The sequence below is a fragment of the Diadema setosum genome, chromosome 20, assembly GCF_964275005.1.
Source record: "Diadema setosum chromosome 20, eeDiaSeto1, whole genome shotgun sequence".
In the NCBI taxonomy this organism is placed as follows: Eukaryota; Metazoa; Echinodermata; class Echinoidea; order Diadematoida; family Diadematidae; genus Diadema; species Diadema setosum.
In genome coordinates this window covers 8,529,171-8,545,408 of record NC_092704.1, presented here as the reverse complement: position 1 = coordinate 8,545,408, position 16,238 = coordinate 8,529,171, and the positions used below count along the sequence as shown (strand labels likewise).

The window sequence follows — 16,238 nt, the reverse complement described above, 5'->3', positions numbered from 1 at the left end:
ATGAAATTTGTCTCTTCTGCCCTCCCCCCCCCCCCCCCCCCAAAAAAAAAAAAAAAAAAATGTCACAAAGCCTCGGTTAGAAATGCCTTGAGGTTACAGGCATAATTTACCATTTGCAGATGAAACAAAAACCCAGCATCAGTGCTTTAAAATACATTGTAGTTCTAAAATGTGAGTTAGGGATAGAAACAATCACTCTAAAAATGTCAATCAGTAAAATCGATTGTACAACTGTAAGTATTGTTAAATGTACAAAATGGGAATAGTTATAATAAAAATGTCTCTAGACTAAACTGTCTACAGTTACAGTTTATTGAGAAAATGCTGATATTTCCTTATACAGTATTTTAGGTTTTATTTCAAAAATTTTATATGGTAGGATGTTTTGTGGTACAGCAGACCTACACATGTATATGCATCAAATGTGATATCTTGAACATCTATTAAATCACTGCTCCCAAAGGTAAACAGGACTTCTGAGAGTTGAGAGTTGCAAACATTTCTCAAATTTTGTTCTGTCTTTAGAAAGCAGTATAGGCACCATCAGGTCCCACATATAATGATTGATGAGGGCAATGCAGTTATTAACAGTTCATTTGCTCTTTTGACCGCAACATGCATGAATGCTGTGACTTGAACACGAAACATGTGTAGCGATAGACGCACGGCACGTTCCACCAGTTTATCGATTGCTACATATAGATGAACATATCAGCTCTCATCCACGGCAAATGCATCATGCAGCATGCATTGGAAGTGACTGCTACATATGGATGAGTTACAGCATTTCCTGACACATTTACTGGTCTAAACTCCCACGCTTTCATGCTTAAAAAAAAAGAAATCATTTCTTGTCTTCCATCAATACACTGAAGCTTTTGATTGCTTCTCTGGGGAGGCTATACACTACATGTCAATATGCATTATTTTAGCTCCTTTTCCTGTGGTTTTTGACATAATTTATATAGATGACATTTGCACCACTCCTAATATTCTACAATGCATCATATTTCCTCAGTAATCATGCAGTCACCTTTTCTGTACCACCTGCTCTTGTTCTCAATTAACTCATGCTGGGGGCAAGGACTCTTAACAAACAAACCAAAAAAAAAAAAACAGGACAAAAACAGCCACTCCATTATCATTCTCATTACTAGAATAGTCTGGGCTTGCTCATTAATCTTGTAGCTAGTAGATGAGTATCATTAAATTGTCACTAGATGGTAACCATTTGCACTTATTGTGTGGGTAAACAATTAAACATTAACAATAAATCTTTTTTTTTTAAATGTTGCATTTTGAAACTGATTTGTCATTTCTGATGTACCCGCATCAAGTTCACTTTGTAAATGTGCCTTCTCATCCCCCCCCCCTTTCAGATAAATGTGACACGCTACAACAAAAAGATCCTACAGTCGCTGACGGCTAAACCGAGAAAATCGAGTTTGAAGTCGCATCATCAAAATAGGTCAAAACAATCGGATTTCTGTTTTTGGCGTAACTTTGTAGTCTAATGTTTTGTCTATCATCTGCCGAAATTTCGAAGCTAAATGACCAAACGAAAGGCAAGAAATTAGCGTTTTTCTGGGCCATGATTTTCAGACTTTCAACGTAACAGAAACATGTCCGAAGATTTGGCGCCGCAACTAGACTCCGCCCCTAGCAACGAGGGAGTGATCTTATTGGTCAGTGCATGGCATCCTGATTACTGATTGGTCGTGCATAGACCACTGGCGCTAAGCTTGATTGAACATCGCGGAGGTCGCTAGGAGCATACCTTCTATTGTCAAGTGGTGAAAACTGTCTCGCCTCCCCTTGATCATAATAGCGTCGGAAGCAAAACTTTCAAGGCGTTTTTCTCGAAACTCTGATTTCCTCAACCACTTGACATGCGCTAATAAACTCATCGATATCTTCGCAACCCAGTACTTTTATGAGTTGCGCTATATATGAGATTAAAGAAGAAGAGTAAGGGAATAATGTCATGTCATTTTCAGAAAATTGTCCTCCCCTGACTTTCGGATCCTTTTGTTGTAGCGGGTCACAAATATTGCAGTGGTAGATGCGGGGGGGGTGGGGGGCCGCCAGGCACAACTGCCCTCTCCCCTCCCCTTTTAATTTTTGTAAAACAAAAGAAATAAAAAGGAGCACACGTGCCCCCACCTTTAATTTTGTAAAGCCCCCCCCCCCCCTTCCCCCTTTAGGGAATTTCTGGATCTGACCCTGTATTGAAGAGTTGAAACTGATAGGATTTTAGGGGGACAATAGCCACATACACACATACGAGTTACTGGTTTTTGCATTGTGACACAAAAATCAATCTCATTTGCTTGATATATCGTTTATACACACAACAACAACAACAAAAAAAGTCCTAGCAGAAAAAAACCAAAAACACACACACACACACACACACAAATACTCAGCTGCAAATGAAGCATTTTGAACCAGTAGGCTGCACTTGCCTAATGTAGGATAGGAGCATGACCCCCGGCCCCTGAGTGTGGAGTATGCAGACCTATGTCTTCACTGTTGTTCACATGGCACACGGCAAATTATCGTGCATGTTTTTGAAAAAAAAAGGAAAAAGAAAATCAAGCTGGCCCGTTTATCGAGAGTTGATAATCTTATAGGGTCCACACACAAGATTTAACAAACTTTTTTCATTGCCTTTCAAAAGAGGAATTGCGAAAAAGAAATTATAATAATAATGTTGTGTTCAGTACGTGTGAACGATCACAATGCATGGACCAGCAGTGATCAGTTGCACGAAAGACATTAGGGCAGAATCCTTTTTCTCACTGAAATCCTGAAAACAATCCTATTTGACAATGATCTTTTCTACAGGTAGTAGAGCTTCTGATTGTTCCTTCTGTATCATAATATTTTGGTAGAGAACATAACATCCACCTCACCATGCAGTTAGAAAGGGACACGTCTTGATAACTAACTGCTTTAATACATATGTACTAAAGGTAGACAGGTTAGACAAAGAGTTACAGGGGCGGATCCAGGAATTCCACAAAGGGGAGGCGCCTTTACAGAATCAAAGGGGGCGCACGCACCCCACCCCCATTTATTCTTTTTATTTCTTTTGTTTTAACAGTTTGTTTTTAACCTCTGGATCTGCCACTGATGGTGCATCACTACATTACCCAAGTCAGAGATCATAAGAGCAAGAAAATCTAACTTTGGCAACACAACATTTATATTTTTCTAATTTTTAATTCCTAGAAAATATTTTCCTTGTATTGAAGTAGGATAAATTATAAATCAATTAAAAGCTTAACATTTTGCAAATATATATGCATCAAAAATCAAAAATTACTTTCCAAACATTATGTGGCTTTCATGATGATGTATGTATCATATGTAACCCTGCCCTGTTCTGTCCGAGTATAGTCGGGCAGGTGTCTATGGGAAATGCATGTTGTAGCAAAATCAGCCCATCCTGAATGGACTAATTAAAGGAACCCAGAGGGTTCTGTTCTAGTCACCCAGCCGTTGGAAGTCATACTTCTGATTTGCAAATTGTGTATTTACACAGCTATCAGCTCTACATGATAACAATTTTATTGTGTTTGTCTGATCCTTTCAAAGTTGGGATGAAAAGTGCTCTTTGATGTAAACTACAGTCCAGCCCCCATCATAAAGATCAAAGTTCCCGTGAGGAGCAAGCTATAAATCATGCCCCGTGGGAGTCATTTCCATTACACGTTTATAATTTCAACAATTTTTAATGCATGTTTTATGCTCTTTTAATGACAATTTAATGTGTTTACTGAGGCTCCATCTGTATTTGATTAAAAAACAGGCTTTCGCGGGAACACCATTCAACTTGTAGATTGTCATTGGAAAATAGAAATTATGCCGGCGATTCTATCCCATTAATGATGTGAGCGGTAAGTGGTGGTTTATTCAGTCTGAAGTGCTGAGGTGAAGTAGGAAAGCTGAAAATAATATCCCGTTTCATTATACACAGGTGTGGTTCATTATTTTTAGCATGTAAATGGTATACTCATCTTTAAAGTACAGTGACACAAGTTCAAGCTAAATTGGATGTATGAAGAAAAAAAGAACATACAAAATGGAAGGAGCTTCATTAAAGGACAAGTTCACCTTCATTAACATTTATAAGGATTGAGAGAATGTAGCAATATTAGTAGAACACATCATTGAAAGTTTGAGGAAAATTGGACGATCAATGCAAAAGTTATGAATTTTTAAAATTTTTGTGTTGGAACTGCTGGATGAGAAGACTACTAAGGCTCGTGATGTCATATGAGTACAACGGTATAAAGAAAATGTAAAGAAAATTCAACATATTTTCACTTTTTTCGCATAATAAAAGAGCACCTGACTTGCCTCTTTCTAAAGGCAATGGAAATAATATTACCCATAACATATGTCAGTAACGAGTCAAGGGAATGTGTACTTTTTTCAAAAGATGAAATTTTGTGAAATTCTATATTTTTATATATTTTTCTATATTTTTTATATTTTCCTTATATTGTTGTACGCATGTGACATCATACCCTGCAGTAGTTTTCTCATCCAGTGGTGACTGCACAAAAACTTCAAAAATTCATAACTTTTGAACGGATTGTCAGATTTTCCTCAAACTTTCAATGATGCGTTCTACTAATATTGCTACATTCTCTCAATCCTTATGTTAATGAAGGTGAACTTGTCCTTTAATACAGGTTAAAAAACAAAGCAGCAAGGTTCAAAGTTCTGAATACTCTCATGACATTAATGACAGTTCTCACAATTACATGTAATTAAGTAGAGGTAGTGTTGTTATCACCTCCAACACCCCTTTTGCTGTGTACACAAAAATATTATGAAAAGTGTATGTCTGATAAAAATGTAGCAACTAAATCCCTTTCCATCCCACCCCCCCCCCCAGTCATCATCACTCAGTTATCACTAGACAAAAATAATCTAGTTATATAATGTCATATAGAAATAGTTACAGTTGACTCAATGGCTTCACAGCCACATATCACCTGTATCACTGCCTTGTATAAGAACATGTGAGACTTTAAATGTCTATAACTAATGTTTTCATATTTTACAACATGCTCAATAAACCTTCTATCATTCTATTTAATAAGTAAGTGCTAGCAAAGTGACATCATTAATATGATGGGTAAGGAAATATGCAATTTGGAAGACATACAGATTTTCAGTTAATTTCATCAGATAACGACACTGGATTCAGTAAAGTGCCTTAAAGTACAAATGAAGAGTTTGTTCGCAAAAACTGATAAGTCCATATTTGCCAAATGGAGATATTTGCGATTAAAGGTCAATAAAATAAAGAGAATAATAAAACATTTTTTGCTTCTTTTGACCATAACTTCAAGAATGCACCTTTATATGTAGTGACCAATATATCATTTAAAAGGTATTATTCTGTACTTTATGACCGAGACCGTACTTCAAAATCTTCAAAAATGGACTTACTGGTTTTTGCGAACAAACTCTTCAAATATTTTGGTTACAAACTTGTAAGCACATTATAAGTTCAAGGAACTCTAAAAAGTGAAAATACTCTCTAATTTAATATATCTTTCATTTAATATCAAATTATACATAATTATATATAAATTACATTGTTGGCTCCAGTTTAAAGGATCTACTTGTCTTTAGAAGTCTGTTGCAAATTGGCTACATGACTCCAAAGTTTTATTATTTCTCTTTTACATGCCAGGTACTGTAATTTCTGAATCCTATTTTCCCTCAATGTACCAACATCCTTTCTACAGCTTTGCCAGTTGTTAACAATGATTTCTGTAATGTCTTCCAGAAGCAAAAGCTCCACTTTATTAAATGCTAAATTGTCATCACGAATCTTGTATTGTGACATGTTTAATGCGAGCTGTCCTTTCACAATCTATTCCTTTTCAAACTCCCAATGAATAACTTTTCAATCTTATTTCTTTTTCAGAATGTAATGACTATGTCTTCTGTAGGGATGAATAAACAGATCCAGATATGGAGGTACAGGCAGATGTAGGCTGCTTTTAGGCAATATTCGTATATTAACAACATGACTCTAATGTCACTACATGTCCCCTACTATTACGAAGCACTGCCATTTAAGAATCCACTTCTTTTAGCAGTCCCATTAAATTCTTTGTACATTTTGTTGTTGTTGTTGTTTTTGTTTTTGCTTTTTCATCTGACTTGCCTTGAGGCCAAAAGGGTCTTCTGTTTTAGGTTAATGTTGGATTGCCAACACGAATGCGGGGGCTGTATGTAGAGCCATACCGAATGGAGCTGTCAGTTTACAAGCCATTACTCTTTATGTTTCCAACTGATTCTTAGCAAATGAAGGCACGTATCTTTAAGATCAGGGAGAATCACACAAAATGGCGGTCTCTTCCTGCCAATGGATACGTATTAACAATGAATTCATTTCAATTCCTACTTTCTTTCTTTTTGAACAACTAGGACATAATTGTGTTCCACAATATACTGCTTCATGCATTTATACAAGTTTATATCTGAGATCCATCTCTCTTATATTCATGCATCAAAATATTGCCAGTCATTTAACTTGTTGGTTTTTTGTTTTTTTTTTAGCTATGTTTTTACTTTCTGTCTAAAAAAAAAAGAAGAAAGCAAAACTGAAATTAAATCAATGTCAAGAAGAATACAGAGGCCAGTGGAAGTCCTGGGACCCATTTCATAAAAAGTTGATATGATAGCAACCCTTGCTGGAATGACAATTGTCATAGTAACAACAAGAATCCAGCTTCCTGATTGGCTGTTGCTATTGGAAGTTGTCATTCCACCAAATGTTGTCATCCTAACATCTTTTATGAAATGGGGCCCTGTAGTTGCTAGATGAAGCGTTTAGCTTGTGAGGGTATGTTCCATGAAGCTCCCTGACATGCATGTTTTGTTTTGTTTTGTTTTGTTCCGTTTTGTTTTGTTTTGTTTTGTTTTGTTTTGTTTTGTTTTTTAACCGGCTGAGGAAGAGTCCCGAGTATACTCGGGCATGTGTCTATGGAAAATGCGTGTTGTAGCAAAATCAGTCCGTCCTCAACATGAAGGACTGAATGAGGTTGCAGTCCTTCCCCTACCCTGCAACCACACTGAACCTTTAGGCTATAAAGATGATCAACAATAACTGCATTTCATGATTACAAAAACATGAGTACAGTTTTAAAAAAAATGCAAGTCCACTATAACCCTGGATCTTTTTAGCATTCTGACCCAGCCACCACTCCAAAACATTTTTTACAAAATTAACACTCTGCAGACCCCAAAAATTCTTAGCTATTAATGTAATAAGCCACTGTTTAAAACATGAGTGTCCCATAACATCAGTAAGGTGGAATGCACAATTTTTTGTTTTCTAATATGATTGCTAATGATTGCTAGATGTGAGGCCTGCAGCAGCCCTGAAACATGAACAATTCCGAGGTATGCAAGGTGCCTGCAGGAAAAAAAAAGCTTAAAAGCTAATATACAAATATAATTTGTAAGCATTTCATAATTTCAGATGAGAAGCCAGTAGGGAGCAGTTGAAAAATTCTCTGAATATCTTTTTCAAAATAATTTTGACGATTGAAGTAAAGTGTTTACACTTTTTGATTTTTCTCAAATATATATATCCCTGATAGTCACTCGACAAACCAAAACAATATCCTTTCTTTCTTTCTTTTTTGTAATGATACTTGACAGAGGATCTGTCACATAATCTTTATGTATTTAATGTTTCTACTGTTCAGAATGTAGATGAATAATGATAATGAAAGCAAGAGATATGGCTTCTCCACCTTAGATAATCTTAGCATTACTGATGTCGGAATTTCAGAGCCTGGGTATTTGTTCCAAGTTCATTGTGTCACTGCCAGCATCCATGGATGGCCTGGTGGTTGTGTCACTGCCAGGAAAGCAGTAGATGACAGGTTCAAATCCCCTTGGTTCCTTTCTCTGATGTCTTTGTTAAAATGTAGATCAGCAGTTGCAATCTTACAAATTTCATATAAGTACAGCGGGGAGACAAACTGAAGAAAAATCATACCACAATAATGACAAAGTTTAATCTTTTGAATCTAGCCTTTAAATTTGCATTTTATTTGTTGAATTGTCCAAACATTATTCTTCTATCTTGAATACTACACAATGACAAGCAATCACTCCTCACTTTCTAAAACCTCTCACTCTCAATCTCTCTATCTGTCAAAAAGAAAGTTAAAGTGCGAGTTCACCTTCATAGACATGTGGGTTTAGTGAATGCAGCAATATTAGTAGAACACATCAGTAAGAGTTTGAGGAAAATTGGACAATCCGTTCAAAAGTTATGAATTTTTGAAGTTTCTGCTGAGTCACGACTGGATGAGAAGACTACTATGGCTTGTGATGTCACATGAGTACTACGATATAAAGAAAGAATAAAGAAAAATCAACATATTTCCATTTTTCTTGCATAACGAAAGAACACTTGACTTCTCTCTTTCAGAAGGCAGGGGGAATAATATTACCCTTAACATACGTCAGTAACAAGTTGAAGAAATGTGAACTTTATTCAAAAAGTAAAGTTTTGTGAAATTCTCTTTTTATTTTCCTTTTATCGTTGTACGCATGTGACATCATACACTGTAGTAGTCTTCTCATCCAGCAGTAACTGCGCAGATACTTCAACAATTCATAACTTTTGAACGGATTGTCCCATTTTCCTCGAACTTTCACTGATTTGTTCTACTAATATTGCTGCATTCTCTCAATTCTTATGTATGTGAAGGTGGACTTGTCCTTTAATAACTACTTCTGACCTTCAATATCTGTACACACAGTGTAAAGAGAAGAGAGAGCGTGACAGAAAGAGAGGGGAAGAGAGGTTTGTGATGTGTCATTTTGTATGTACACAGCAGTACAACAGAACATAAATGATTGTCATGATTAGCCGTCATTCGAATGTAAATCAACTCCGACAATCTCTCTGAAATTTGCCCTTTCCTTGAACACATTTCGCATAATATCACCTCCCGGGCAATGTTGCCACATAACAGCAGTGTCCTTCGCGAGCAAACATGCATAGGTAATGAATCCCATTCTTTTTCTAATGCGAGCGTACACAGTATGTGGCCTTTTATGTACTAATGTCTGGATACATGAGTATTATCATGATTTTATCAATATAGTTATCAACTTATCATCATCACTATCTATTATTATTCTTATAATTATTTCATTGATTAATTCTCTCCTATGCCCACCTTGATGCAATTTTATTTATCATCATTCTTATCTTTAATATCATTCTTGCCGCCATATTGTTACTATTGTTATTATCATTATTGTCAGTACTGTCACTATTACTTTCAATATTCATAATGATTGCAATCATTATTATAATAAAACATTACATTATAATCATCATTATTCCTAAAGAATATGTAATTTCTGCAACAACCACTGCTTCTACCAATCATCTGTCTGTATCTCAGGACAACTCAGGGTCAGTGGCAATTTCTGTGAATTGTTATTTTCATCGTCACAGTAGGTAATCGCCATCCAAATCACTTAAATGTAACACTTGAGGCTCTGAAGGTTACGTACTTAACACTAAATCTACTCTGTCTGAGCTTATTACCCACTTTTATACCAATCAATAGGGCAGTTACTGAAAGACAAAATATAGCAGTCACATGTGCAAGCACACGCATCATCTTTTTTTTTCTGTGAAAGAGAGCTTTACAGTTTATTTTCTTTTGTCTTGAAATGTTAGCCTTATACTTTCACCCTTCCACAGGCTTTCTCTTCAGATAGCAATATTCAGACATACTGTTCATATTCTATGAAATCCAAAATGCATTTCAAAGTCTTTTAGGGTGAGCTAGGGGAGCAAATGAAGAAAACATACAAGATAATGATTCTACTCAATGCACAGCACAGAGACCGTTCATGAAGCCATATTTTCAAACAACTCAACAACAACAAAAGTGAATCCAGGAGAAAGGTTTTGTAGATAGCAGCCATGTAAATCTGAAGGTTGCAGTCATCTGTCTGGTGAACATCTACGTTGGAAAGATTCACTATCAACTGCATCATCATGTACATCAAGGACAAATCTGAAAAAGGCTGATGCCATGACGATATAACTTATTCAATCTGATCAACTGGGCATTAGTCACAGCCAACAGCCGCTAATGCTGCTCATACAAGATATCACCTTTGACAGAGTTGTAATACACATCTCAAACCCTCATTTATATTAACGCAACTTATCATTAAACTCTTTTGCATGTATTGTCATTCAAAATGCAACATGACCTATGGTAATTTTATTATGTTCCCCCCAAAAGAGTCTACATTAGAGAGAGAAATATGAGGAAATTGCTCTATTGACAGCTCTTCAAGGATGTCAGTTTCATATTAAAAAGTCATTGTCAATCATTCTACTGCATCTATCATGTTTCAAAATGACAAGTTTATTTGCAAACAAGAAATAGTACACAATCTGCACCTAAATAAAGTACAGTATCAGATATCATCATCGCTCATACAGATCTCCTATTTCACTATCGGTACTCAGATTGACTTAGTTTCCTCAATTTGACTTGCACTGGGCTAACTCACACTTCAAACTGAAATACATTTCTCCAGATGACCAAATAATACTTGAAAAAATATATGAAGCAAACACAACTGAGAAATAAATCAACAAACCTGTATACCACTCAAGATAAACTGGAATTTGTACTGACATTAGTCCTGATTAATAAAGATATAGATAACAGTGTGTGTGTGAGAGAGAGAGAGAGAGAGAAAGAGAAAGAGAGAGAAAGTCTACAAACACATCTCTTACTTTACTGCCAAGTTTGACTCATTTTTTTCTCAAATTGTCTCGCAATTTGTTAACTCACAACGTAAGCAAGCAATCATGTCTCCTTCAAATGAATAAAAAAACTGAAGAACATATAACAGACAAACATAAGTGGAGAAAATCCCACACAAGATATTAACCCATTGAGGACAAGTCCTGAGTATACTCGGGCAGGGGTCTACGGGAAATGAGTGTTGTAGTAAAATCAGCCCGTCATCAACGGGTTAAAATTCATACTAAAATTAGTCCTATAAAGTAATGGACACAAATTAGCAAGAGAGAAAGCGTGTGCGTGTGTGTGTGTTTGTCTACAAACACAACATCCCCATCCACTCAGTCACTGGGGTTTTCACCTAAAAATCAATAGGTGGAGAGAGAGCCCCAGATCAATAATTGATGTGAAGACACCGTTGATTGTCGGCCTTGACAAAAGCAAGCCAATGCGAGGGGGGCAGCTGAACACCTCTTCATTGTACGGCATTATAGCGGTTTACAACACGGCCGAACATTGTGCAACATGCGATGCGGTTAAGCTTTACACGTTTACCACTTTTGGCTGTATACATGTGTTGATACATGTGCTCATAGGCTATAATTATGTGAAAGCTAGCATCCTCACCTGAAGGTTAGACTGGTGGCAAGAATGGATATTAATTTAGAGTATACAATTCCTTTTTTTTTCATCTCTAGGACAAGGTAAAGCCAAACCAGGAAGAAAAGGGTGCATAAAATAGCTCAGGAGTATTGTGGTTCAATGGAGATAAGATAAATGTGGAGGCACAGGAAAAGCTTAATGACCATTTAATATAGACAACACTCCAGTTTCAAATGCCTACTCTGAAAAAAAAAAAATTGTATACAAAGAATAGACAATGGTGAGGCCGCAAACAATAGGAGGGCTTATTGTCTAGGTCACAACTAATGGCATATTAATTCAGAATGGTCCTATTGTAAGTTTTGATGCCCAAATGGATGATAGCAAGTGTTATCTCCAATCGTGTTGTGCTTGTAGTAAGCTCACTGCAAGGTCATGCACCTTTGAGGCATTGACTGACAATCTTAGGGTAGAAAATCAACCTTTTACGGCAAGAAAGCATGATGAAGGTGACATCTTTTCCAGTAAAAATCAGGCAAATATGTACAAGATATTGAGAAGTGTTTCTCTGTTTTCATATTTGTAGTTCACTGTGAAATTTTCCATGCATGCACCAAGGTAGTGGTCTCTTTGTACAAGTTTCCGTGATTTTACTGAAGAGCTACTTGAAAATAGCACTATCAGAAGTATATAAATATCTGGTACATATCATTTTAAGGGCACTCAGAGTTTTAGGTTTCTAATTCCCGCACATCGTATAACCCTCTCAGATGTTGCAGAGCGAGCTAGGAGAGTGAAGATGTTCAAGTGGGATTATTAGGTTTGGAGGTGATTACATTACAAGGAAGTTAACTGAAACATTATGTAGAGTTAGCATACTTAATCATAATCATAATCATAATGACAATAATCATTAATCATCATTAAACCAGAACATCATCATCACCACCAACAACAACAATAATTATGACAAAAATAATATTGATCTCAATATAAAGTCAGTGTCTACATAAAGTGACTTACATAAGATTGTCTTTTAGATACAAGCATTGTTCTTCCACACAAATCTTTCATATACACACATTATGTATATCACCCAAGCAACATCAAGAACCTCAGGGTTTATTAAACCATTGCCACAGGAGGCACAAGGAATAAAGCAACTTGTCTAGAGACATAGCTGCACCAGGCAGGATTTCAACTTGGGCTCTCCTCTTTTTGAACCCAGAGTCTATTACTTAATGACAGTGTCTACCACCATGAAAGGCCAAGATGGCATTCCTAGGGACCCTACAGTGCAGTTCTCCAATGTATTAAATATAGACCTGTGTTCAAGATGCATTTGATAATAAATGATAGTAAAATCAGTTTGCAGGTTGTTTGCAGGGTTGAAATAAGGTTCAAAGTAAAACAAAGAATAATTTATTATTAGAAAGCTTTGAAATATGAAAGCTTTACATCTGGTTTCACTGACAGTGATTTTTGTCATGACCATCACACTACACAAAGCAGAATAGGTCATCTAGACTGAGCAATACGAAGTTAAGGAGATTTAAAAAAAATAAAACAGAAGTGAAGATATATGTGCAAGTCATTGAGTGGCAAGTGAGTTGAAGATCTCATTCTCCTCATCACCTCCAATGGCTCAAGCGGCTGCGATCCATAGCACGGATTGGTAAAAACATGTTGTGACGCTTAAACTTTATTTCAGAGCCAATTTAGATGAAGCCATTTATCGCTCCGCTTGTATAATTCTACTTTATATAATCAAAACCAAACTTACATAAGATGCTGAATTGTACTTTTAGTATAGTTTGAACCTGAAGTGAGTCAAACTCACCATCTTTCTTGTAGAATGTGATCTCCACTTGGCACTCCTCGCCCTTCTCCAGGGCATTTTTGATTTGATTTATTCCTTCCTCGCTGGTGTTCTCGCCGTACAAGAATTCGCAGGAGCACGACTTCTGCATGAGCTCGGCCCGCGAGAAGCCGGAGAGCTCCCCAAAGCCGTCATTGCAAAAAATAATGGCACACCCCTCCACCTGAGCATTTCCAATGATAAAGTTCCGATCTGGAAAGGGGGGAAAGAAAATGGGGGGGGGGGGGGTGGGGGAGGGATGTAAGTTGAGAGGAACATATCAAGATGACAAGATTACGAGGCGGAGGGCGGAATCTGAGCCCCGTGAAAATGAAAAGTGACAGCTTTGGGGAGGCTTTGATCGAAAAGCTCCCCATTGCTGTGAGTGCAGGTACTGTGACGAGGTCAAGAGAGTATTTGATATACTTCTCAATCAATCACTGCTGATTGACTGCATGGAAATGCACAGACTGCTTCGGAACATTTCGTCACATATTACAAAGTGTGATGCGGCCCGAATTTGAATGAGATGTAAATGATGCAGCTAAAGCCTGTTTAGCTCAGCTCAAGCCAACAGTATTAAACATGTCCTCAAAATCAAAACAACGCAAAACCTAACTGGTAGACTTCAAAATATTCATGAAAGGTACATTTAAAAATCTCTGAGTTCAACTTATTTTTGACATTCATGACTTTGTATGAAATTTTGTGAAGTATTGTCACACTGATTTATTTATAAATACACCTAGTGGTACTCTTTCAGACAAAACAGAGTATATTGGGGACTGAAGAGAAAGGTCACTGGCTTGTAATAATGTCATTTTTATCGGTCAAAACAATAAAAAGTCATAAAAACTACCAATGATTAGTCTATTGTCTATCTATTAAGCTTTATATTTGTGAAATAAACTTAATTTGTACTTTCAAATGCAGAATTATCTCCTCTTTTTCAGATTTTACAGCATACATGCCCTGGAATGTAATTATCTGTAGGCGCTTCTGCCTTGGACTATTCTTGTAACACAAAGATTATTCTTGCAATTCTGGTAATTGGTTGTACATTATGTATACATAAATTCTGCACATAACTGGATTATATTATTTGAGATATTACAAGTCATTATCCAAAGTTTTTTTTAGCAATGCTTTCCATCTCTTGTTAACTGTAGTCAGTTTCCTTTTCTGCATATCAAAGAAATAACATTCAAATTTATGAGAAGCTTGATCACGACAGTTCTTCCCGTATTCAACTAATGATGGAGAAATATATCAATGTTGTTAACTGAGACAGAATTACATATTGATTTTCTTTTAAGCAAAACTTGTCTGTTGGATTCATTTGATTATGTGTTTTGCATACTTTTGCATCTAATGTTTGCATCATATCAAGCTCAGGAGAATCTATTATATAGCACAGCTTCATTTTGAATAATAATATGTGGATTTTATCTCGCAATGAATTATAGTGTGTGGAGTATATCATGTAATTACTCATATGACTTAATGCACCTGTAATTCACATCTTCTATGAACAAATATCATAATTCATCATGCAAATACGAAAGACTAAAATGCTCATGAAAAGTCCTAAATCATAAAGAAAAAAAACCCAAACCCACTACTCTGGACAATCACAGGGCAGTATATGGTATTTTGGTAAGTTCAACTTGAATGATATATTATATATCCTGATACTTTTAATCGTATTCTATAATGTCACATTATATACCCTCCTCGGGAATGAGGCAAAGGAACTGTTGCCAATGAAAAATCTTCCAAAGAAAACTAACATATCACCAGCTGAATAGACTAAATCTCTCTTATGAGGACCACAAAAAGGGAAAAATATTACATTATTTATATTTTTACTAGTTCTTCATTGATAACATAACTATTGGTGATTTTGGTCTCTACTTCCTCTCAAAACATAGCTATAGAGGAAAAAATAAACATGGGTATGCAGTTGGAAAAAAAAAACTACAAGTAAGATATGTGGTAGGCTGGCCTATATTACATCCTCACCACAACTACAAGTGTACTTGGTATATCACCAATCATGTGGAAGTCTTGTTTTGATATTTGCTGTCAATGCTATCTCACCATAAACAACATTTTGGTCACATAAAAATTTTCAGAGTAATGCCACATACAGATCATCAATGTTTTATATCCCATAGGCTTATAAACCACCTAATGCTAATGGCAAATGCTTGAACTATGAATGATTTATTGTAGATTGTCAATTCACTTTCCCTTTTATCAAGCTAGCAGTAAAAACATGAATTTAAGATATCAGTATCACTTCGTCATATATTAAGTTCGTTTTTGGAAAAGCTCTCTTGAAAAGAACTAATGCGATAAGTGCATTTGATAGCTGGAATTTGATGGAACTGGCTAATGTGGGAATTAGCTGTCTTTCAAGTCAAGCACGAGAGATCAAGCCGCAGGCTGAAGTGGCGGTGGGGCTTCTCGGATCCCGCTGCTGCACGTGCCTCGTCACAGAGGTGACGGTAGTGTACATAATAGATCTATGTTGCACTGAACAGGTTCGTGTTAACGCTCTAAAATACAGACAACACAACGCAGTTTATACTCACTTTGCCCGTCAAACTTCCTGATGATCGTGTCAATAAATGTGTTCTGTGGGGCAACATGACCCCTCCGGACAGGCATGATGTATATTATTTATCTGTGAGACATTTTCCAGTAACAATCCATGGGGTAAAAATCCAATTAGGGGGAACCAGTGATGTTATCCACTCGCTAGGCGTCGCATTTCGATAGTACGTCTGTTGTCCATGTCATATCGTCTGCTACCGTACATGATGCACGCAATAATAGCAGGGCAGCTTCATTTCTGTGTTTTCCGGTGTGTGTGCGTCATCTTGCCGCGAGTGCCGCAGTGTTTAGGTCCATGGAAGAAAAACGCACACGGTCTG

At 36.6% G+C, this 16,238-nt stretch overlaps 1 protein-coding gene across 1 annotated transcript in view; it reads right to left on the bottom strand.

Annotated features, from left to right (window-relative positions):
• LOC140244063 (voltage-gated inwardly rectifying potassium channel KCNH6-like) overlaps nucleotides 1–15,972 on the bottom strand; it is a 241,369-nt gene extending 225,397 nt beyond the window's left edge. The window contains exons 1-2 of the mRNA XM_072323713.1: nucleotides 15,897–15,972; nucleotides 13,282–13,512 (exon numbers count right to left, since the gene is read on the bottom strand). Of these exons, the coding sequence (XP_072179814.1) occupies nucleotides 13,282–13,512; nucleotides 15,897–15,972 (307 nt within the window). The remainder of the gene's footprint in view (nucleotides 1–13,281; nucleotides 13,513–15,896) is intronic.
• Between the last annotated feature and the right edge of the window lie 266 nt (nucleotides 15,973–16,238).